The sequence below is a fragment of the Phyllostomus discolor genome, chromosome 3 (assembly GCF_004126475.2).
Source record: "Phyllostomus discolor isolate MPI-MPIP mPhyDis1 chromosome 3, mPhyDis1.pri.v3, whole genome shotgun sequence".
In the NCBI taxonomy this organism is placed as follows: Eukaryota; Metazoa; Chordata; class Mammalia; order Chiroptera; family Phyllostomidae; genus Phyllostomus; species Phyllostomus discolor.
In genome coordinates this window covers 46183166-46209267 of record NC_040905.2, presented here as the reverse complement: position 1 = coordinate 46209267, position 26102 = coordinate 46183166, and the positions used below count along the sequence as shown (strand labels likewise).

At 36.7% G+C, this 26102-nt stretch overlaps 2 protein-coding genes across 4 annotated transcripts in view; one reads left to right on the top strand and one right to left on the bottom strand.

Annotated features, from left to right (window-relative positions):
• Positions 1–9280, bottom strand: part of POLK (DNA polymerase kappa) — a 73154-nt gene extending 63874 nt beyond the window's left edge. Inside the window, exon 1 of the mRNA XM_028523513.2 lies at positions 9037–9280. The gene's annotated coding sequence lies outside the window, so the exon portion shown is untranslated. The remainder of the gene's footprint in view (positions 1–9036) is intronic.
• CERT1 (ceramide transporter 1) overlaps positions 9239–26102 on the top strand; it is a 115306-nt gene continuing 98442 nt past the window's right edge. Inside the window, exons 1-2 of one of the 3 annotated variants that reach the window (XM_036020430.1) lie at positions 9239–9839; positions 15961–16095. In XM_036020430.1, the coding sequence (XP_035876323.1) occupies positions 9744–9839; positions 15961–16095 (231 nt within the window). In that variant the 5' untranslated portion in view covers positions 9239–9743. The remainder of the gene's footprint in view (positions 9840–15960; positions 16096–26102) is intronic. The other 2 variants (XM_028508356.2, XM_036020431.1) reach the window with 2 other exon arrangements.

Below are 26102 nucleotides of genomic sequence, written 5' to 3'. Positions count from 1 at the left end.
TCTCATGCCACCCCCTTCCATCCTACCATGGATGTAAATTGCCTCTTTGTCCAGTGCATCAATAATGTATGTATAAAACACTAAGATATTTTGAGAGAGACCAATGACATAACTTTTACTACAGTATATTGTCATAATTGTTCTATTTTATTATTTGTTATTGTTCTTAATCTCTTACTGTGGCTAATTTATAAATTAAACTTTATCATAGGTATATATATATAGAAAACACATAGTATATAAAAGGTGCAGTACTACCTTTGATTTCAGGCATCTGCCGGGGGTCTCAGAACTCATCCCCGGCAGATAAAGGGAGACCGTGTACTAGCATACGCAGAAAAGAGTCAGAAATTTTGCAGCTGTTTTGGCTGTGGGGATCATTCACATTTAAAGAATGCACATAGAGGGAGGAGGGGAAGAAAAAAAGAATGCACATATATTGGTCAGATTAATTACAAAGTTGCTTTTATTGATCTAGATTTTCATGATGACGGCTTTTGGTATTTTACTCAGCAACTGAAAAAGTTTGTTGTACTATTTAAAAACCTGATGACAAATCCTTTAAAATTCCTTCATTGACTAGTACACTTTGGTTTCTTACACTGGATGTAAATATATCAGTTAAGATCTAAGTCTAACTGAAAAGCATTAATTTGGAAGATAATGATACTGCCAGATGTTGATTATAGGCTGGAAAAATACAATATTTTTTTGTACCAATACAGAAGATTAGGAGAGCAATCCCCTCTATATTCCTACATTCATTTTACACACATTTGTATACCACTTTTGTGAATATACTTGCAAAGATGTATTACAATAATGCTGTATAATGTCATAAAAGATGAATATATGCAACTTTCTGGCAGTTTCTTATACTTCTGAATCTAGCGTTTACAACATTAGAAATGAACATAGATGCATTCACCACGTTGCATATAAATGAATATTGGATACACTTATGCAAATATCAGTTTAGCAATGCATATAATAGTACAATTGGGATAGACATAGTAATGAAAAAGAAACCAGTTACACAAATAATGCCATTTATTAAGTCAGCATATATTAAATACATATCCAAAATTATGTGGTTATTAAAGATGAAGCCAGTTAGGATGCTTGCTCACTTTGAACTCATTGTGAATCACCATAATGACAGAAATGACATGATTCTTTAATAGGACTGGCAGAAACATTGGGAGAGGCTAATATGATCAATTAGTAGTCAAAAGAGAAAAAAAAATGCATTCAATGAAACAAGCAGTACAGGCTAAACTGAAAAAGGCAGAGAGACTTGCAGAGGAGCATACAAATGTTTTACATTTCTGAACTTTATTTAGGGAACATGTTGACAGGTAATACATAGTAACAAATCGAAAAAGAGAAATCTACCAGCTTATAATATTTCTAATGTGACAAGACTCATTAACTAGTTTACATGATAACTTGGTGGAAAAGGATCAACAAATAAGGAAAATCCTTTTTCTTTAAAATTCCAAATAGTGCCCTGGCCAGATAGCTCAGTTGGCTAGACCGTCATCCTGATATGACATGGTTGCAGGTTCGATCCCTGGGCACATACAATACAAAAAATCAACCCTTCCTCTCTCTCTGAAATCAATTGATAAAAATATAAATAAATAAAATTAATCAATAAAGATAAATAAATTAATTAAAATCCATTATTAATCCATTATTTTTATAGCCATTATTTTAACTAAAAAGACCTGGGGCAAGTGGCCTTACAGACACCCAGTAAAAGTAGAATTAGAGAACAGGGTTTATCACTGTCAGGTAGTAGGAGTAAAGGTTACTCTTTTATTCCTTTACTTCTCAACTTAAAAAACACTACTTAAAAAACACTACTCAACTTAAAAAACACTACTTCAGTTATCCTAGTTAGATATGTAACTTTCTTACCTTGTTTTCTATTATAATCTCCTTAAAGGCAGAACCCCCAAAGCACCCCCTTTTGATAACCTTTTACTATCTTAAATTCACCCACAGTAGTCAGCATATTATTTTGCATATTGTATGCTTATTGAATTAAATTATTAACTGAAAGAGAAGGTATAATGCATTAATTAGTTATACTGAATGCCTTCTATGTGATGAGCAGCACTATTCTAAGGACGAAGGAAAGAAAAAAGTGATGGAAAAAATGGATGAAAAAAAATTGTCTCCATGGAACTCACATTCTAGTGGAAGAAAATAATATATGCAGTCTAATACATGCATTTAAACATTTATCACATACTATTATGTGTTATTCCCTGTGTGTTGGGTGACAATGGGATTTTCATGTATGTTAAATGGGTTGTTTCCCCTCAGAATGTCCCCTCCCCTCCCCCTGAAGTTAGAAACAGACAATGAAATTATACACACTAGATACGTTGTTTCCAGTTGGCCTCCCACTCCCAACAAACCACAGAACCAGCAGCTTTATATTCCACATTTTGGGAAAAACTGATTAAAGGATTGACTGGCCAGCTACCTGTTTCTTTTAAGAATCTGAGCTAAGTCTGTGAAAGACAAATACCATATGATCTCACTTATATGTGGACTCTAATGAACAAAATAGAAACAGAAGCATAGATACATGGAACAGACTCACAGATGTCAGAGGGGAGGGTGGTGCTGGATAAAAGGTGAAGGGATTAGCCAGAGAACATACATGGATGACCCATGTGTGGGGACACAGTGTGAGGATTGCCTGAGGGATGGGGGAGAGCTGGACCGAGGTAGGCAAAGGGGGAAAATTCGGGGACAATTGTACAATAAAATACAATTAAAAAGAAAGGAATCTGAACTAGAAGACACAGAGATGGTCCTGAAACTGAGAGGTACTTAAGCCAAATTTGGACAGCATGCAAGATATCAGCTGAAAGAGACCAAGAAACAGAGACTGAGAACACAAGATCACAGAGATGCCACCACAGCTGAGAGATGGACAGGCAAACACCAAGTCCTCATTTCCAAGTTTTCAATATGTACGAGGCCTAGTTGAGGGCTTACAGGTCTCAACAATAACTTTCTCTTATTTCAGCTACCATGAATTTATTTCTTGCCCCCTGTCAAAAAAGCCTTGATAAGACCAACAATAGTAAAGTATCCAACTAGTCAACCAAAATCAAGCATTCACTATTTCCAGTGTGGGTTCATTCTGAAACTATAAACTCCGATCACAATCTCCTTTCAATAGCTTACTCAGATAGCATCCTACCACCATCATTTGTCTTCATCAGGAGAGGGAGAACTCAGACACACTATACTGGGGGGGTGGGTAAACTAGCAACCTTTTTGGAGAACAATTTGATAGTATCACTGTGTAAAATGTACATATTCTCTACTTCAGCAATCCACTATTAGCAATTTACTCCCCCCACAAGAGCTAGACAAGTACACAAGAATTCAACTGGTGTTCTGTATATTTTTGTAATAGCAAAACATAAAAAATTTTGTACTTCAATGGAGAAATTTTATGCAGTCATTAAAAAGAAGGGCATGAAATACACATTCACAATATACTGTCAAATTTAAAATGTATTTTATATAATGGTATATAAATAGTCTCCACATATATGTTTATATTTTGAAAATCATAAATAGTGATCTCAGGGAAAAAATGAGGAAACACACTTAGAAAAGTAGGTACCATATTTCATTGCTTCAGGGACACACATTTTTTTGCACATTTTAATATCTGCAAAACTGGGCCACTTCACATTATCCTTGTCAGTAAGACAGCGGTTGTGACACAATTGTCATTACATATGAAGCAAAATGTGAAGAATAAGTGTCAACTTGGGGAAAAACCTGAAGACAATGATGGGGCATTTTAAAGAAATGTTGCAATCATCAGTTCTCTTGATTGTGAAGAGGAAAATGTATGGAAAAACAGGGACATTACAGGAAAAACATTAATGACTCGAAATTGAAAATTAATTTAGAAGACTGTGAATGTGGAGAGATTACCTAATTCTTAACTAATTTACAACACTAACAATTACCTTTTCTTCTATCACAAGTGATACATATACACATGCACATACATACACCTATATAGTTTTTTTTTTCATACAAATCAGTATAAAAAAGAATATTCAAATGGTCCATAATTTCACCATCCAGATAATTATTCAAGACATTAATAAAGGGCAAAAAACATCAGCTGTATTAGTCACATGCTCATCTGTCCTCCAGTGTATTAGACTGTTGCTCTTCATGGATTATTATCTCTGTGACATAGATTAACGTTTCTAAGTTTGCAAAATCAACTTTCTTAGGTAAATCTCCAATTTTTAGCTGGTTATGTTTCAGTTTGAAAAAGCACAATTAAAGCACAATTAAAAAACTATTAAATTCCGGGGTTAGCTAAACAGAACTATAGAACTGAAAACACATCTTTAACATAACAAATACTGTGGGAATACAGAACCTGTAAGCTCTGTTATGAACTAAATTGTGTTCTCCCACAATTCACATTTGAAGCCTTAGCTCCCAATGTGTATTTGGAGAGTTAATTAAGAACTCTCCAAATACTTCATAGGGAGAGTTAACTCTCCCTATGAAGAGTTAATTAAGGTTAAGCACAGTTGTAAGGGTGGGGCCCTCACCAACAGGGCTGGTGTTCTTATGAGAGGAGGAAGAAAGACCAGAGCCACCCAGTCATTTTGCATGGCAGCCTGAGCTGACTAATAAAGGGTCTTTATATCATTATCTTTAAAAAAGTAGTATTTTCTATTTCAACTTGGGATATCCTCCCTTGCTATAGTTCTAGCATCAAGAGCAAATATTCCCCTTCATTGCTCTACCTGCCAATTAGTAAAACTGCAAACATTCTTCTTCCAACACTTCTGGTTGTTTTACTTTTGTTTTGTTTGGCTTCTGCATCTTGGCAGTGAGAGTGGAGGGCCAGGATGAAGGCTTTGGAGCTTGTGTTTAGTGGAGATAAAAGCTGAGAGAATGAGGAGGTGTGGGAGACAGGACTCTAGTGGAATGGGAAGGAACACTGCAATCAGGATATTTGGGCTCAAACAGCAACTATGCTTTTTACTAGCTATGAGTTTCAGAAAGTTATTCAACTTCTCTGTGGATGAGTTTCTTCATGTAAAATATCAGAAATGGACATAATAAATTCTAAAATGGGGATAAATTAAATAGCATAAATTGATGGTCAAATCATTAGCTGAATTAAGAGCACAGCTGCTCTGATATACTTATCCACAGTATATGTTATTATTTACATGATTCTTCCTTTTATAGAGGTATTCTGGAGCAAAGAAAATAGTTGATCTTTGAAGTCATATAGATCTGTATTCAAATCCTAATTCTGCCAGTTAGAAGCTATATGACACTGGGTTGGCTTCAGTTTCATTCTCCTTAAAATGAGGCCAATAATATTCACCTTATATGTAAGGAATAAGTCAGATTAGGTGTATGAAGTGCCTGGCCAAAGATAAGAATACTGTATAGACACTATTTTCTTCACAAATTAAGTGCTTTCTCAATCTAACTCCCAACTGAATTTCTCATGCAAATTGAAAAGCTGTTCTAAAATTCATTTAGAAGAGAAGATACACAAAAATATCCAAATGCAAAAAAAAATTGGGAGAATTTTGGAGATATATAGGGCTGTATATATCTATATATCTATATAGGTGTATAGATATATAGATATACAGATATATGAAGTTAAGTAATTAAATCAGTATGGTGCTAACACAGGTACAGACAAACAGATCAATGAAAAAGAATGAAGTCCAGCTCAGCAATTCTACTTCTCCATATTTATCAGAAGAAACCCAAAACACTAATGTCTTTGAAAACACATATGCACCATATGTTAACTGCAGCATTATTTACAATAGTCAAGATATAGAAGCAACCTAATTGTCCATCAATAGATGAGTGGATAAAGAAGTGGTACATATACACAGTGGAATATTAGCCACACAAAGAATGAAATCTTGCTATCTGCAACATGAACGGACCTAGGAGATATTATGATAAGTGAAGTAAGTCAGACAAAGAAAGACAAATACCAAATTATTTAACTTATATGTGGAATCTAAATACATAAATAAACAAATAAACAAACAAATAAAACAGCAACAAACTCAAAGATACAGAGAACATTTTAAAGGTTGCCGGATGGGAGGGCGTTGCTGGAGGGGGTGGTGAAAAGGGGGAAGGAATTAAAAAGTACAAACTGGTAGTTACAAAACAATCATGGAAATGTGACATATAGCACAGGGAATATAGTCAATGGTATTGTAAAAACTACATATGGTGTCAGATGGGTTACTAGCTTTCTCAGGGTGATCACTTCATAAGTTATATAAATGTCAATTCACTAGGTTGTACATCTGAAACTAATATGATATAGTATGTCAATTGTAATTAAAAAAATAATTATTTTAAAAAAGAAGAGAGTCCCAAAACAGATGCATATATACAAATATATATGGATTTTACATATCACATAGATATAAGGATAAGAACAGACTATTCAATAGTGTTGGGTCAAGTGGCTGTCCTTAAAAAACAAATTCCTACCTCACTTCATATACAAAAATAAATCCCAGGTAGATTCAAGTTTAAAAGTTAAAAAAAAATTACCAAGAGAAATATTTTTAAGAAAGTTGGGAAATACTCTAAGTAACAGACAACTCAGAAGCTGTCACTCACACCACAGAATAAAGAGAAAGGACATATATTTTATTATTGTACTGCATTCCCATCAACTGAAATGAAATGAATCCCAACCTCTAATGTGGTATTCTATCCTCATCAGTATACAAAAATCCTTCTTAAATTAAAAAACAATTTAAATAGTTTTTAAATATGAAAAAAGATTGTGGCAAGTATCTTTTTAAAAAGAAATTTCTTGACACCAATGAAAGCTGGCAGTGACTGTCAGGAGTACAATCTCAAAATAAATCCCTCAGACACCTGTATAAAAAAAAAAGCTGTGATACAGCTACACAATGGAATACTACTTGACTATAAAAAAGAAGGAAATTTTATGCTTTGCAACAGCATGGATGGACCTTGAGAATCTTTTGCTAAGTGAAATAAGCCAGTCAGAGAAGGACAAATACCATATGATTTCATTCAGATGTGGAATCTAATGAACAAAATGAACTAACAAGCAAAATGGGGGCAGACTCAGATGAACACGTTGACAGCTATGTGTGTCATGGGGCGGGGGGATGGAGGGACTGAGCAAAAAAAGGCAAGAAAAGAGAAAAAACTCATGGACATGGACAATAGTGTGGTGATTGGGCAGGAGGTGGAGGAAGATAGAGGGAGGATAAATGGTGCTGGATGTAGACTTGACTGGGAGTGATAAACACACAATACAGTGTACAGATGATGTATTGTAGAATTGTGCACGTGAAACCTGTAGAATTTTGTTAACCAGTGTCACACAAAAGAAAAACAGGAATTTTTTCTCATATTAATACTAAATGAAATTAAACAATTTCTGTTGAGTAAGTGGGCACCTTAGTACCCAGCATGACCTAGAAATGCATAAAATAAAACAGAAAATTCAATTTAAAGATATACTACTCTCCCGTGATTCTAAATTGCATTATGAAGTGAATTTCTCAACAATCCACAATAATTTCCTTAAGACTAATGACATTTTAAAACCCAAGCTTAAAAAAATCAGAAATAGAAAGTCTAACTATATTAGGTAATTGCAAAGCAAAGCAAAACTTGATTGCTATAGCATTCAACATTCTAAAGGTGTAATTTAGTAATTCAATAAAGAGGAAAAATATGCTAATTTTTTTCTCTTTTGAATGACAACTTTGGAATTATGTTTTAATTATCACATTGACAAAGTATCTTCAAAAGCTTTATATCAAGATTTTATTCATCTAAATGACTTTCATTGATCGCTTGATTACCATGAAAAGCGATGTGTAACTTGTTTACAGCAGATTCAGCATCTTTGTCAATCTTGGGAATGGAAGATAAGTACTTTTCTGAGACACATCCCATCATTCCATTCTTGCCTTAAGATCCCAGTTACGTTGGTCTCTATAGCTATCATTGCTATTTTTGGCTGCAGTGCCTTTTCCACCAAACTCAAAATTTCACTCCTATACAGTAAACTGGGATTTTCTCTATGGTTTAATAATAAATTTTATTTTTGGCAATTATAAGAAATTGACAAAATTGTAAAAGTAGCAAAAGAAAGACCTGAAACTACAAAGATCAAGACCTCATAATTAAAGTTGTCCTTATAACGAATGCAAAAAAGACTAGATAAGATCTGCTAGGCTTTCTATTGCTTTTGCCACTAATTCTAGTCTTTAAAAAAAGTTAGCCTCCTATTCCCTAATCCCTTAGTGTTCAACGTCTAGTGCACTGTGGTCATTCTTAGCGAACCAAGTTTCTATTCCAACTTTTTTTTTTTTATCTTTCAGAGAGCGGTAGTAGGTTGGTAGAGATGTTTAACCTGAGTCTCAGGAAGACACTCACAGCTAAAAGGAAATACCAGGCTATCACCTCACATTCCTATCTTACTTTGAAAATTCTTCAGGCATGATTTATTCCCTGGTACCTTCATAATTACTTTCCACAAAATAAAACTCTAGAAATCTAACCATGCGAAGTGTTGGCTCTTGTGAGAAGGAACTGAAAAATTTCTCCTTCAAAAGCGGGACGTCAAGTGTAAAGTCTAATTTCTAAAGAGCGAGATGAAAGACAATCGAAATTTGCAGAGGTGGTTTGGGGGAACCCTTTGTCACTACAAAGGTCTCAAACCGCTGGCCCTGGGTTGAGGCGGAAGGGTCCAGTACACACTAGCCCAAGCTAGCGGCAAAATGTTCCCGGGCTTTCAGGAAGGCAGGCCCGGCATCCCCAGCGGAGAGTTAGCTCACGTCCGGCCCCGCAAGCCCGGCGGGTTCGTCATAAACACGCTAGGCTGAAAGAGAAGCGCGGCGGAGGGAACCACTCACGCACCTGTCAAACAAAGCCCACCCAACGCAAGATCGTCCCCAAGACAACAAGACTTACCGGGGATAAACACTCACCAGTCGACTCAGAATTGCGACTACAACTCCCAGGAGGCAACGCGGCTGACAGATCTGGCCCTCCCAGAATGCAGCACAGCGGCTTTCCCATCCCTTCTCTCTCCGCTCCTCCCACTTCTCTATCTTGCGTCACCCGGGAGGGACGGAGGTAGGGTGCGGGAGGGACCCCAAGCCTTTGGCGTGCTGCGTCAGACGTTGGGAGGGGACCGGGCGGAGAATCGGGGAGAATGGGAGGACGAAGAAGAGGGAAGAGGGGAGGGAAGGGTAAATAGTGGGCCAGGCAGGAAGATGGCGGCGGGAACAGAGGTGTGAGTGGACCCGGGTCTCTGCAGTTGGTTTGTCTCTTTTCTCCTTCCTCCCCCTTTTTTTCTTCTTTTGAGATTGGCATCGAAGGAACTGAGTTCGGGTGGCGGCGCCGGTCGCAACGCAGGGGTCACGGCGACGGCAGCGGCTGACGGCTGGAAGGGCAGGCTTCCTTCGCCGCTTGTCCTCCTTCCCCTGTCCGCTCGGTGTCAGGCGCGGCGGCGGCGGCGCGTGGGGCGGACTTCTTCCCACCTCCGGCAACCCCCGGCACCAGAGCGGGCACTCTTCCCTTCGCCATCCCCCGACATTTCACCCCGGGGACTGGGCGCCTCCTCCGGCGCAGCTCTAGGAGCGGGGGTCGGTCTCCTGCGCGTCTGTCGCGCCTCCATGTCGGATAACCAGAGCTGGAACTCCTCGGGCTCGGAGGAGGATCCGGAGACGGAGTCCGGACCGCCTGTGGAGCGCTGCGGGGTCCTCAGCAAGGTGAGCAACCCGCGGGGCCAAGGGCCCCTGGCCCAGACTCACCTGCCGCGAGGCGAGCCTCTGAGGACATGGGGTGGGGCTGGGCGGGAGGTACGGTCTGTCCCGGGGCGGAGGCTGCAGAATGCGCCGGGTGCAGGGCAGAGTTCTGCCGCTGGAGTGCCCCGGTTAGGGGTGGAGTGGGGAAAGGGAAAGGGACTGTCCTCCTTGTCTGCCCTGGGTGTCGGCAGTGGCCTGCCGCCGAGGACTGGGGAAAACCTGTCCCAACGCCGGATCCAGTTAGGGAGCGGGATGCGCACCATGACTTGGGACTCGGGGCGGCAGCTCTCCTGGGTTTAGGAATCCGGGTTGAGCCACGGCAGTGTCCGAACAACTGGGTATGGGAGCAATGTAAGTTGGACCTCAAATGTGGTTAGTGCGGAGATGCCCAGCAGGGTAGGGTTAGGGGGTTCTGGGAATGCGGCTGTTTTAGACAGAAGCCGTCGCACCTACACTTGGTAGTAAAATCTGGGGTGGAAAACTATGCCAGATTAGATGTAAGGGAGAGATCTCACTGAGGAGGACTTTTGTACTTTTTCCCTCGCCCTTTACCCCTATTCGGAAAAGAGCTATTGAATCGCCACGTAGTAGGTATAAAAATATATAGTAACTTGGAACATGTTGGAATGGAGACTGACCTTTATAGTCCAGGAAGGAGAGCATTATTTAATAAAATATTCTTGCAGTAATACTACCTTTCCTGTATCTTTTATAACTTCTCTTTCAAAATTTTAACAAAGCAGATAGTTCATTTGTACGACTCTAAGGCTAATTAGTTAAAATCGATGAGTCTTTTGAAGAGAGAAGGTGGGTAATCTTTTAATAGTGCATGGGGGGTGTTTTTTATTTTCTTCAAGTTGTGAGAAGATTCACGTTGCTTTTGTTTTTGTTTTTGTTTTTGTTTTTTTTTACTTCCTTCTCCATTCCTGTTAAACTTTTAGAAATGGCTGGAGCTAGCAGTTAACCTGGAGAAGAGGGAGCTGGGGCGAGTCTTTCAACAAGCTGGTCATAAGATACTAGGTCATGTGCAGCTATTAAGAAATCACCCTGCTTCCAGTATACATACTTTGGCTAAGCATTTGGACATCTTTTGGAATTGTTTCGTATTAGGTGTTTATAATGTATTCAGAAGGCTGGTGAGAAAGGCCTAAGAAAGGCATTAATGTGTCAGAACTAAGGCTTACAAGTGTTAACTTACTTGCATAGCAAAAAAATTATGGTGTGTCTTGATACTGTGATCATTACTGGAATTTCACTGAAAGGTTTTCAGTAAAGAAGCTCTCTAGGGTTCTCTAGATTAAATGTATCTCGTAATTTAGGAATCTGTATGGAACTCAAGGTGTAATAGGTATATATTTTCAGACAGATTATTATGAAATGGGCTTTTTGCTTGTGGGTGATTCTGGTAGTTTCATCACTTTTCTCATTAGATGATAAGCAGACTTGCAAATTAATATTGTGGTGGTGTTAAGTATTTGACAAAACAAGCCATGCTTTAAACCTATTCATCATGATTAGGGGGTGGGGTGGAGTGAATAGTGGAATTACCAGTTCTCTGAGTATTTACCTTATTCAGAGTTATGTAGTAGGTATACTGTATGGGAATATAGAAAAATGGAAGACTGTCTCTTTGATACTTAAATGTGTGGAAATAGAGTTTTTGACCACTTCTATGGTAGATAAATAACTTCAGTGTTTCTGCATACTTAGATCAACAGAAATACAGGTGTTGGTGTTATTCTTTTAACAGCTTTGAAGGTAATTACCCTGAAATTTAACAATTTATGATCATATATAGTATTTTCTGTAAGCTTATTAATGAAGACTTTTATATTGAATACATGTTTTAAAATTTGAAGTACATACCAGTATATATTTTGAGTCTCTTGCATTTACTTGGTGATTAAACTATGAGTTAGAGCTCAGCTTCTCTTCTTTCCCTTTTTTTGGTTAATGTAGATACATCTTAATACTAATTTGATTAGTCTCTTAAGCGAGTCCAAAGTTTTTTTCTATTTGGTAATCTAAAGTACCTGTGAAGCTTATTTTTTATAGCATTTATAATTAAGTATGTAGATTCCAAAAATACTAGATAGACAGTAATTCTAGGTAACTCTAAGAAGTATCAGGAGGAAATATGGTTGGGAAAAGCTTCCTGCTTTAGTAGGACTTGAGAGCAGCTAAGCCTGGATAAAATAAATTGCATCCAGCTTCTGAATTTTCATTCTTTGAGGTTTAATTCATCTTCTGTTTCTCCACACATCTGTTGACTAAATTCTATCCTTTTTCAGAGTCCACCTCAAATACTGTTCTTTCTATGAAGCTTTTTATTTCACCAAGTATTCCAGATCTCCTTCCCTTGGATTCTCATAGCATTTTGTGTGTAACTTATTTCTTTTTATTTTAAATGTGGGTTTCTTTTTCCTTTTGAAAATATAGCTTGGGAACAAAAATCTTTGATTTCTTTGCAGTGTCCAGCACATTGCCTTGTCTCTATTTGATATATGGGGAAGAGGGAAGGTACTTTATGGGGATAGAGAAAGGTAAAAATCTGCCTTCTAGGTATAATAGTCTAACATTATTGAGTAAAGGGTCCTGAGGCTTATGTAATTTACTGAATCCTCTGTAAGGAAATAATATAAAATTGTGGGCACAAAGTTGCTGGGGCACCTTTTGTCACTTCGGAAGGGGTCTGTTCTAGTGAGCTGCACCGAAGGTTAAGTCTCATTAGCTATGCATAACTGCCTCCAACTCAAAGTACTATGTGCTTGGCAGTGTTCTAAGTCTATTCTTATTTCATCTTAATAATTCTAAGGTACAGTTTAACAGAGAAACAGAGAGAATAAGTAAGCTAACCACAGTCACACAGTTACAGGCCTTCTGAAGGGCAACAATTGGAAGTAAGGTGGATTAAGATATGCCAATAAATAATATGTATTATTGGCAATAGGGAGTTAGTTGTTCATGTAAGATGTGGAACTGAAGGTTCAATGAGATTAATGTAAGATAAGTAGGCAAATATGCTCATAAGTAAACAAGATAATGTAAGTTGTGAAATAAATAGCAGAAGATACTAGAGATTAGGTTATTAAGCCATCTCAGGAATCCAGGAACTGATGATTTAATTGGATTAATTGAAAATAGAGAAGAGAAGCCAAATTTAAGAGTTTAATGTGAAGGAAAGATGCATAGGAGTTGATAATGGGCTATAAAGATTGAGAAGGAACCTTTAGGTATTGAGTGTTTCCTATGAATATAGTAAGCATTTTCACAATTTTATTCAGCCATTAACATCAAATTACAGGCAAAGAAACTGAAGTTCAGAAAAGGTAAATAATTTCAAAACTCCTCACGTAACTAATAAAGTAGTTGAGTCTCTGATTTTGCATCCACTACTCTGTCAATGAATACACAAACCCTCAGGCAGGTTTAAGTCTAAGTGACTGCCAAAGTCAAGGAAATAGTCTTGACTGATTCTCCAGAAGTCAAGGAAATGGGAACATAAGAAGGTCCTTAAGAGAGGAGGTACATTCAATTTTGTATTTAAGAATCATTCTTTTTTTTTAAACTGATTTTTAGAGAGACACAGACAGACACATGTTTGTTGTTGCACTTACTGATGCATTCATTGGTTGATTTGTGTATGTGCCCTGACCAGGACTTGAACCTGCAATCCTTGTATATCAGGACAATGCTCTAACCCAGGGGTCCCCACCCTTTTGGCATCAGGGACCAATTTTTCCCCCGGGGGAGGGGGAAGGCTGTCAGGAGGTGGAGTTCGGGTGAGCTTCTCTTGTTCCCTTGGTGGCTGCTGCTTACCTCCTGCTGTTCCGGGTGGGGGGGCAAGAAGGGAGGGTAGGGCATGAGCACAGACTGGAGGTGGAGCTCAGGCAAGCTCCCAACCAAGGCCAGAATCTTCATTTCAGTTTGCAGTTTAAGTCACAGGGATTTGAAAGTAAAGAAATGGTTCTTAGGGAGCCCTTAGGAAAGAATGAGTTTAATTTCCTGCAAGGATGGGCTCTAAGGAGGGGTTGGTTGTAATGATGGGGGTTAGAAAATTTAAGACCAGAACCATCTCAAACGTGCTGAATTAGGGAATAGGAAAGTAAAGATTTCTCAATGGGTAAAGAGCCTGAGCCATTGCAATATGTGTATGTTTAACAATCCATTTGAATTAGTTTTTGGCAGACAGTTTTGGAATTGTCTATATTTAAATCCCCAGAACATGGAAATAGGCAAAATCATCAAGAAGTTACATTTCTGCTATTGCAAGTTTATTGTGATCTTCAGTGTGCAGCAAAAGTTTAGCAAACAGAAACCATTTATAGGTACTGGGAACAGATAATCCAAGTATGTTTTTGAAAAACCAGTTTTATATTTGTATTATTAGTTTTGATTTTGAACAGTGGATCTTCAGAGAACTTTGGAAAATGAATTAACTTTTAAGTATTACATGTTCTGTGGAGGAAAAAATGGAGTTGATACAGACTTACCAAAGATTAATGATCTAGTATTTTTACGTTAATGTAATTATGAACATCATAAATTTTCATATGGGAATGACTTACAACAAAAGTACAGTTTTGGCCATGATTAGCTTCATACTTCTGTTGTTTTAACAGGTTTCATGCAGTACTTGTAGGAGAATAACAGACTGTATAACCAAACTTACTTTTCTGTTGAATGTGTTAATTGTAGCACGGACCAAAATAATTTAAGTGTCATGATGGTGGTGAGGAAGGAACGATGAAAGCATGCAAAGAACAAAGCATAGTTTTTAAATTAGTTTTTTAATTGAGATCACATTGGTTAATAACATTGTATAAATTTCAGGTGAACAATATTGTACCTCAATATCTGTATACTCTGTCATGCTCACCGCCAAAAAAAGTCTTAATTTCCATCTGTTAACCATGTATTTGACCCCCTTTATCCATTTCACCCTCCCACCACCTCCCTTCCTTTTTGGTAACTCATTCTGTATCTATGAGTTTCTTTTTGTTTTGTTTTGTTAGTTTATTTGCTACTTTTTTTGTTTTATATTCTATATATGAGTGAAATCAGAGTTTTTTTTGTCCTTTTCTGTTCCATCTGACTTATTTCACTTAGCATAATAACCTCAAGGGCTATCCATTTTGTTGATATGGCAATATTTCATTTTTTATGGCCGAGTAGTATCTCACACACACACACATTCTACATCTTTATCCATTTTTTCATCAATAGATATACAGGTTGTTTCAGTATCTTGGCTGTTATAATACTGCAGTGAACTTAGGGGTACATATGTATCTTTGAATTAGTGTTTTCATATTTGGATAAATACGCAGAAGAGGAATTGCTGGATCATATAGTAGCTCTATTCTTAATTTTTTGAGGAACTTCCATATTGTTTCCCATAGTGGCTATACCAATTTACAACCTTACCAGTAGTGCACGAGGGTTCCCTTTCCTCTGCATCCTCAACAACACTTATTTGTTGTCTTTTTGATAAAAGCCATTCTAACGGGTATGAGGTAATATCTCACTTGGTTTTGATTTGCATTGCCCTAACTTTTAGTGACGTTGAACATCTTTTCATGCCTGTTGGTCATCGGTATGTCTTCCTTAGAAAGATGTCTGCATACTCAGATTCTCTATCCATTTTTTAATCTGATTTCTTGTTGTTGCTTTTGTTATTGTTGAGGTGTATGAGTTCTATATCTATTTTGGACATTAACCCTTTATTGGAAGTGTCATTTGAAAATATCTTTAACATTCGAATGGTTGCCTTTTTGTTTTATTGGGTTCCTTTGCTGTGTGGAGCAAAGCAAAATTTTAAACTGAAATCTCCTTGTTTTATTCCTCAAATGTTAGAAGAAAATATTTTATTTTTAATTTTGTAAAATACGCTGAAAAATATTTAAAATTTAGAAAATATCAACTTTCCACTTTTATAATAATTTTTACTGTTGATAATTATGTTAGAACTTCTCACATTTAAGTCTTAAAATTATAGCAATTGCTGTTTCAGAAAGTTTGGATTTCTAAAATATTAAGTTGTTATTTTTTGTTTTCCTTCCCCCTGCTTCTCCTTTACTCCCAGTGGACAAACTACATTCATGGGTGGCAGGATCGTTGGGTAGTTTTGAAAAAGAACACGTTGAGCTACTACAAATCTGAAGATGAGACAGAGTATGGCTGCAGAGGATCCATCTGTCTTAGCAAGGCTGTCATCACGGTAAGCTTCTGTTCTCCTTTATTTAACAAATATTTATTGAGCATCCACTATATACTTAGAACTATTCTAGGTGCTTGGTATACATCTGTGAACAAAATAGGTTAAGATTCTTGCCTTTGTGGAGTATACTTTTCTCCATAAAAAAATCTAATACTTTTTCCATAAAGTTATTTTCTAATAGTTTTTTCATAAGGTATTTTAGAGTGTTTATTAACTACATACTATTATTTTATATAGACATATAATATTTATCTAGTTGGTAAAGCAAGCCCTTAAACAAGGCATTCAAGAAAAAGTTGTTAGAAAGTCTTATGTCTGTTGAGATTTGTAGGTTATTGAAAACATTAAAGCAGGAAAATAGAAAAATACATATCTTAACATTTTAAATTTTTAACTTAAAATATATAAATCTATATTTGACAATTTTTTGATACAGAGCTAACACCATCTCTTTGAATATGGAGTTGAGAGAAGTTGATCTTGTATAAACTATATCTGTAATGCATGATTTGCAATTTCCAGTTTTCATATCTCTAAAGTGGAAAAAAAGCTTAGATACTTCTGAAAAAATCTAGATATACATTCTTTCTGGGTTTTTATGAAATTTTTCCTAATATTTTACAGATGTCTCACCTTTATCTAATTCAATACCTTTTAAAAGAATGGCTCACTTTTACTGAATAATCTACTTAGCTTACATTCAACTCAGTTTACATAGAAACAAATCTCTTTTTGTACTTGTGTTCCATACACTCACATAATGTTTAAGGTATGTAGGAATTACAAGTAAACTGGCATAAAGAGGCTTGGGAACAACCAACTGACCTAATAAATGTGTATCTCAATTAGTGGGATCAGAAGTGCCTGATATGCTAAAACTAGCAAACATATGCTATGGCATATTTAATAAAGGGGAGAAAAAAGTGTTGGTTAAGGTAGGTCAGTTAAATAGAGGTAAATTAAGGTAGCAATTGTTAAAATCTAAAAAATGGGTATGTTAAAACTTAATCATAGATTTTACTGATATGTTCTAAGAGAATTCACATGATAGACTTTAAGGCTTATAAAAGTAAAAAGCACTTTGGATTAGTATTATATAAGTCTGACTTATGTATGTTTATGTTACACATTTAAGAAAAATCTTACAGTATTTTTCCATCATTTGTCATACGTTCTGCTTCTTTTGGATATTCCAAGTGTGAAAACAAAAACTTAATTGACTGTTGAGATGTAAAAACTTAGGAATTATTTGGAAATGTTGCGAATGAGGCTACTAGTCTCCATTCTTAGGGGTAATTTTAAAGAAATAATTTGAACACTCATTATTTATTTTAACTGGTAGATGGTACATTATAGTGTATTTTGAAATTGTATCTAATATAGTGTTTGGGGGTTTTATTTATCTTTAAGATAGAACATTATTTATGCTAGAAGACAGAATAGTTAATAGAAATGTACTGTATTTTTAGGACTATAAGACACACCTCCAAATTTGGGGGGAAAGGGGATGCATCTTATAGTCTGAATGTAGCTTACCTGGCTCACTGTGGGGGTGGGTGGCAGTGGAGCAGGGTCACAGGTTATTAAATATTTTACCACATTTTTTGCTTCAGAATATTTTTTCCTATTTTCCTCCTCTAAAACCTAGGTGTGTGTTATGGTCAGGTGCATCTTATGGTCCTAAAAATACAGTACTTTCTTGAAATGGCTTTCCTAGGTTCCTCTCCTCCCTCTTTTTGCATATTGTCACATATTTGTTAGTTACAATGCTTTATACTTTGAAAATACAGTATTACCTTAGTATTTTCAAAGTACAAAGCATTGTTCCGGACCTCGTGATGAGTGCCAAAACCCTTGAGTACCCAACAGTGAAGCATTTCCCCTTGGGGGGCAGTGTCGTGACTCATACAAGTTCTAGCAAGTGTGAACAGTCCCTCGCTAGAGCAAGCACCGAGTACTTGACCATTTTTTTCTTGTCAAAATGCAATGAGTACAGGGTTTGACAAGTTCTGAAGTCAGCTAGTACTGATGTTGATGGTTGATGTGAAAATAGGAAGGAATGAAATTTTATCTTTATTATTTAGTAAGTAGTAGTATTTATAGAGTACCATGCTAGTTTATGTAGAGTTAAATATAGTTTTCCTGTATTGAATTATGGACAGTGGTAATAGTATGTGGATTATTTGAGGAAAAGGAATTTTTTTTGGAAAATTTTAAATAAACATTTACATTGTGTTTCCTCAGAAAAAAACAACAGTGTGTTAGTTCTTTGTAGAATTTTCTGTTATATTTGCATGCAGAACTTTTTAAAAAAAAATTTTATAAAAATTTATTTGAGCCAAACTGATAATTGCCAAGGAGTAAGATCTCAAGGATAGTTAACAAGATTATGCGCCATCTTGAGGGTGGTTATTTCAAAGATGTCTTAACCTAGGTGCACAGAAACAATGGGCAGGGCTTACTTAAGGCAAAGATAAACATTTTGCTAAAGAGGTTTTATGTCTGGGGCATGCCTACCCACCATGACCTACCTAGTTAGGAATTTATAATCAGAACACCCTGTGGGATTACTTTCTATAGAACTCCTTTTTCATCCAGTTTTCCCTCTTTATCATAAATAATCTGAAGGATGCATTGATGATGAACTTTTTGTTTGGATAGGGTGGTCTCACAGTGCTAGGAAGGCTCATTCCTAGTGAGTCTCAGTATCAAGGTCATCTTCTTGGCCATTGGGAATGGGGCAGTCCTGTAACCATGGGATCCAAGTTGAGGCCAAAGTTTTCTCAAAAAGGAAGGTCAGGTAAATGGAAGGCTTCAGGTTGTTACTGGCATTAGGATTCTTGGGTTACCCAAGATAGGAATCAAGAGGAAACCTTAGAGAAATTTCCAAACAGATTTTTATTAAGTTTATGCTCAGGTGCAAGGGAGGCAGCACAGGGGAAAGGAAAGTTCTCTGAACTGGCTCAAGGGTCTAGCTCGGTTGTCTGGTTTTATAAGTTGGGGATGAAGCAGATTTGTGCAAGAAGGTAGGCTTGTGGAATTTTCCACATGTGATTGGAGAAGGGAGTGGAGGGGTGGTGACATTCTTGTGGTTGGCTTATCAGTGTTTCTTCTGGCTTCCTGGTATCCTTGGTATCAGGTGAGGGGCAGCAGAGTGATTCTGCAGTTTTTCTTTTCCATTGTTCTTGAGATTCTGGGCCCAGGTTCTGTGCCATCTCAAGATCTTAATGGCCTTCATTGAGAAAAATAGACTCTGGATCATTTTTGTCTTGTGGACTATCATGATAAAAGTTTCTGTCACATTTTTCTATATATGGCGTCTAGTATAACATTTTCATAAGTCATGAAACAGCATTAACAGTTACACGTGTTCAGTAACCATAAACAGTTGGACTATACAGAGAAACCCAAAGAATAAATACAACTATTATCATGACTAATATCATTAGCAGTCAGGTAAAGATAAACAGAATGGTTGCTGAGGCCAGTATCAATCTGTAGATGTACAAGTCTTGTTGATGTCTTAGGGTAGTCATCTACCTCTGGTGTCAGCTGTTTTTTGTCCTCAAGGTGTGTCTTTGATGCATGTAGACAGGAGTAATATGTCTGTTTACAAGTGCCTGGCAAGGTCCCTTCCAGTGAGGTTGGAGAGTGTCTTTTATTTGAGGTCCTCTTCATTAAACAAAATCTCCAGGTGGCAGTCAAATGATCTTTAACGTCTCTGTCTCGTGGGAGCTCTCTGTGAAAGGGAGGGGTTACCAACTTCACATTTTCTTGAAGTGGCTCTATCATACCTTGGCAGTAGTATAAGATGTCTCTTTTCAATAATGTCGGCTCTTAAGTTCCTTCATCTAAGGTTAGTTTAAAGGTACTGTGACGCATGGAGAAGTGCAAAAAACCAAAAAATGGGGAACCAGAGAGCAGGAAAGAAGCAAGCTGCCGTCTTGGGTTTTTTATAGACCTATTTAGTTTACAACCATTGTTTGCCCATACCCTACGCCCTAAAATTTCTCTACATATATTGAGATTTTAACCCGTAAAACTTTAGTTTCTTTTTTTTTCATTTTTTAAAATTTTATTGTTGTTCAAGTACAGTTGTCTGCCTTTTCCCCCGTCTCTCCACCCCCACTCCAGCGATCCCCACTTCCCTCCCCCGATTCCACCCCCTCTTGGTTTTGTCTGTGTGCCCTTTATAGTTGCTCCTGAAAACCCTTCACTCTTTCCCCCATTATCCCCTCCCATCTCTCTTCTGTTAACCCTTAACACTTTAGTTTCTAATGAAAATTAGTAATTAAGCAATTAACCATTTTTTAGCTTGGCAGATTTATGAAGACATTTTATAACTGCTAGAAATAGACTTTTACTGGCAAATATAAGACATTTTACAAACTGGAGGAACATATTTCATAGGCATAAAGTCAGTTATTAACATGGACTTAAATAAAGGCAGTGTGTGTTTTACCTAAACCAACAAACTTAGGCTAGCTTTTATTTACTAAGGATTAATCTTAGATCACATAAACTTAAAAAAGATTTGTGTTAGTTTCCATATATCTGACAATTTTAGAATACCCATTTCTTATAAGTGCTTGCCTTTAAATTGATTTTAACAATACCATTTGGAGGTAGAAAATTATCTCACATATACAACATATAAAGAGAGACACATACAGAGACAGAGACCTTTTAGCCATGGGGAAGAAAAACTCACTAGTTTATTTTTAAAAGAGTTGAATCCTAATGCCCTGGAGGCATTTACAACTTATCTTTCCTTACAAATCAAGTTCCAAGTGACTTTCCTCCTTTTAAAATAAAGGTGGCCATTTTTAATGCCTCAAAGAATTTAGTTGACTTCTAAACAACATCACAGGTTGACCTATTTATCTAAATCCTCTTTGAAGCTTTGAAAGACCAAATAGATTTTTCATATATTCTGCCTAATTTTGTAGCTACCTTTCCAACTGTGCACAAAATTAATTTAGAAGTATCAAAGGATCTTCATTTTGGCCATCTCAGTATTAATGAGAGGCTGACAATCATGGGGCTCATCGGCCTCAGAGACACGATTTTCCATGTTAATTTTGAGATCTGTAGAGTCTGAACAGACTTGGAGGAAAAACCAGCCCATATGCCTCTGTACTTCATATAGGACTGCCCTATAGGGGAGTCCTATAGGGATATCCAACATAGGATATCTTTTCCTATATCTTTTCCTTTCTTCCCTAGAGGAAAAATTTCCTTAGGCAACCCCACAAAGATTCTTAGTCACCTAAGGATACCTAAGCAAAGGCTAGCTAGAGCTTACAAGATGCCGCCAGAACCACAATACTTGGCAAGGCATGAGTTCCTCTCTAAGGCCCCCCTCTTGGTGTGAACCCATTCCAGGGAGCCCTGCCATTCTCCCTGAGACTCCCCCCATGGCTTGTCTGGAACCAGCTGTGCCACCACAGTAAACAACTTCCAATGCCCATCTCTGCCACTCCAGATTCAGGGGTATGAAACAATTGTTATCACCCCATTGGGATGGGGAAGCAAGTTTCCTTTCTCTTGAAGCTGAGAGAGTTTAGTCTCTCATTAAACCACCAAAGAGTTTGTTCAGACTCACTGAGCAATCTAGTAAGCCAAAGTAAAAGCAGCAACCCCTTATTTATTTATTTATTTATTTATTTATTTATTTATTTATTTATTTCGCTGTCCCTAGGTTATCTCAACCCTTATCCACCTTGAGGATTTTCTAAGAACAGCGCTAATAAAGTCATGGCCTCCCACTTAAAGCAAGGAGGCCCTCAATTCCGAGAGAAATGCACCCAAGTTCACCTGATGTAGAGTGAAGAGCTGGTGGGGCACAAAGGGCCCTTGTTTGTACCTAGCACTGGGTCCAGATTTCCAGGGTAGTATAGTCCTGGATGGGCTTCTTTGGAATCCTGCTGACTATGCTAAGTAAATGTCAACGTAAGAACCATCCAAACCTATAAAAAATTTTTGAGTTTATTTGAGCCAAACTGAGGATGTATGTCAGGGAGCAAGATTTCAAATGCTCCTCCAGCTCTTTCACTGTGGTACATAGTCAGACAAATGGCTAGGCAAGTGAACAATTTGAACACTTTGAAAAGAGAGATTAGGAAGAGACCTGGTGAAAATATTCATTGGACTAAGTTGTAATAGAGAAAGTAAAACGGCCAATGAGGCAGCAGAATCTGAGTGGTAGTCTTAGACACAGTGATATAGGTGGTAGGGAGAAACACAAGCATTTACATTTCTGAATTCCTTCAGCTTTGAGTCTGCCGCTTGCCTGTGGGCATCCAGGTTCATTGTTACATATTTCAAGGAAATTAGAAAATATGACTGAATTTAGTGAACTTCTCAGAATGAAGTTTACAAATAGTATATGTATTTGAGTTAATTTAAAAATATATTGCTAATATCTATTAAATAGACATTTTCTCTTTCTTTGTTTTGCTTTTCTTAAATATGGCTTGTTATATCACCTCATCTCTGAAGACAAAAAATAAATACCAATGATTAATTTGCACACATGACACCCTTATGAAATTGATTTATATAGCAATCTGGACTTGAAGAGTTGTGACTTGACTGTAACCATTCATTAATATGTATTATTAGTTGGTAAACCTAGTGTCTGAGCCCATCTTTTCTGATGGAACCTAATTCATTGTTAACCTCACTCTTATTTGGTTTAACAATTAAGTCATTCTTAATGTATTCAAATCATGTTCTTTGGCTATATGGCATTAAATTGGGTGAAATACATTCAAGGGATAGGTTATTTCTTGAGAGAATTTGTTACCTAGAAATAATCCTTAATGTGAAAGAAGTGGGAGAAGAAAAGCAGTACATTTTCACTTTGCGAAAAATGAATTACTTGCGCCCCAATTAGAGATTGAACTTACAACCTTTTTGTGTACAAGATGAAGTTCTAACCAGCTGTGCCCACCCAGCCAGGGTAGGTCTGAAAAGTTTTTCCATATGGAATTGTAAAGTAATAAGTTGTGCTATAGAATGATGTTCAGCAAATTGAGCCATCATCAAAGATGAGCAGTGCCATAAATAGTTATTATAAAAGAACTCCAGGTCAGTGAAAAATCCCAGCAGTTGGCCTTTTGTCAAGCATGCAATGTTGCTATACTGAGCTCTGCTAGTAAGAACTGAAGGAAAGAGGAAGGCATATACAACAAGTAAAAGCACTAGATAAGGTACTAGATAAATATTATTTGAGGAGTGTTTGCCAGTGAATTTCTAAATAAATTAGAATCTTGTAGTAGTAAGATTTATGCCTTGAGAAATTAATAATACCTGCTTCACAGTTCATTTGGGAATATTATCTTCCATCTTTAGGTAAATTGAGTATAACTCTAATAATGTAACTCAAATAACTTGAACATAGTGGGAAGTATTTCAAATATTTGGTAAGTTTGGGGAGAAGAAAATAAAAGGATACCTATTGAAATGTGGGACCCAGAGTGTTGAAGTAATTTACCCAAAATTATATAATTAAAAAATGTATTCATTTGCTAGGGTTGCCATAACAAAGTACCAGAAACTGGGTGGTTTAAAGAATATAAATTTATTGTCTCACAGTTCTGGAGGCTAGCAGGCTGGATCAAGGTGTTGTCAGGGTTGGTTTCTTCTGTTGCTTGTGGTGTTCCTTGACTTTTAGATGTAGATGTATCACTCCAATTGCTCCATTTGTGTTCATACAGTACTCTCCCTGTCTGTGTATATGTGTCCAAGTTTCTCCATTTTATTAGAACACCAGTCATATTGGACTAGGGGCCTGTTCTACTCCACTGTGACTTCATCCTAACTGATTACATCTCCAATTACCCAATTTTCAAATAAAGTCACATGCTAAGATAATACAGGGTTAGAGCTTTAACATACTGTATAAATTTGTGAGCACACATACCTGTTACACACACAAAGTATCAGAGTTAAGACTAGAACCCATGTCTCCTGATTACCATCTGGTGTGTTTTTTTAAATCACATATCACTGAGCATAGGAAAAATGCATATTGAATCATTTTATTTTATGTAAGACTTGCAGGAACATGGCTGTTAAGTATTTATAAAGCAACTCTTTAAAATTTGTGTTTTACTATTAATGCCTTCTATTAAATCTCTAATAAATGTGGTCTGTATTTTATCATTCAGATTTCCTTAAAGCAAGGACTACACATAATTTTCTAGATTTGCCTGCTTGAAGTAGTTAACAAGAGGCTTGTTTTCATAGTTTTCTGGAAGGTCTTTTAAGCTTCACATACATCAGGTTTTTTTACTGTTTTTTATTTAGTATTTTATCTTAATTTCCAGAGTGCGTAAGTATTATTCAGGAGTTATGAAGTCAAACTTTAGGCTTTAGATCTTGGCTCTGCTTCTTATGGCTAGAGGTACCTTTGGGCAGATAAAACTTAAATCCTCTGAGCTTCACCTTTCTTAACTGGTTAAAAGTGGTGGGATAAGATCTAAGAATGGGGTGATTATGTGTATTAAATGAAATAACATAAAAGCACTTGAACAGTTCTTGGCACATGGTAGGCACTCAAATTTTTTTAGTTTTATTTTGTGAAATAATTTGTGTTGGAAATAAAGCCTGTTTTAAGAAAAGAAAGTATAGGAGAAGCCAGCAAAACCTTTTATTAAAGGGGATAAAATGAGGGTGATTTGTTAGAGCCAGGTATGTGTCATGTCATATTTGAACACATGTTCATGCATCCGTATAGGCATGTTCCTTCTATCAAGTGGTTCTTTTTCACTGCGCGCGCACGCGCGCGTGCACACACACACACACAACTTCTTACATGCTTTCTGAATGTTCCTGAAAGACTGTTTTTTCCTTATTTCAATTTTAAAGAGGTATATTGTGGGTTTTTTTAAACTCAGATGTATTGAGATATAATTTGTATCCAGTAAATTCACCCTTTGTAAGTGTACAGTTATAGTGTTCATAAATGTATACAGTCACGTAATCATTACAACAGTTAGGATGTAGACAACTTCCATTACTCCAGAAAAATTTCTCCTACCCAGTTGTAGATAGTTACTTGTGGCAACAACTGTGCTTGTAGTTTTGCCTTTTCCAGAATGTTATATAAATGAAATCATACAGTATGCAACTTTTGGTGTCTGGCTTTTCATCTAGTGTAATGTTTCTGAGAATCGTCCCTGTTGTTGCCATATCCTCAACTTGTTTATTTTTATTACTGAGTACTATTCCACGGAATTTAAGTGCCATAGTTTGTCCATTCACCACTTAATGCGTATATATTTCTATCCTGTTTTGGACTACTGTAAGTAAGACTGCTCTATACATTCATGTGTAGGTCTTTGTGTAAAGACACCTTTTTATTTTTCTTGAGTGGATACCTAGAATGGGATTCCTGGGTTATACGATTAATGTATGTTTAACTTTATGAAAAGCTGCCAAAACTGTTTTCCAAAGTGGCAGTGCCATTTTATAGCCTGTCGTCAATGAGAATTCTAGTTGCTCAGCATATTTGTCAGCTCTTGCCTTTTTTTAAATCTTAACTATTCTACCAGGTATATAGTAATACTTCATTGTGGTTTCTACTTGCATTTTCGTAGTGATATTGCACATCTTTCCATCTGCTTGGCCTTTGTATCTCTTTGGTAATATGTCTGTTCAAATCTTTTGTTTCTGTTTTTTAAAAAAAATACATTGAATTATCGAAGTTCTTATATATGTATTCTGAATACCATGATTTTTATCATATTTGTATTTTTATAATTAGACAAGTTTGGCAAGTATTTTCTGCCAACCTAACAGGTTGATTTTTGTCACAATCAGAAAAACATATTTGAATGTATATTTTGCTGACGTTGTGCTCTGAATTCTTAGAAGCCCTTGAAGGCTCTTTATCTTCTGGTATAGTTTTGCAAAGATACCAATATTACTGGTTTTCTGTGCAAAAGGCAACATTTCACAGGTTTTTTTTATTTCATTTTAATTTTTAGTTTGGGTTTACT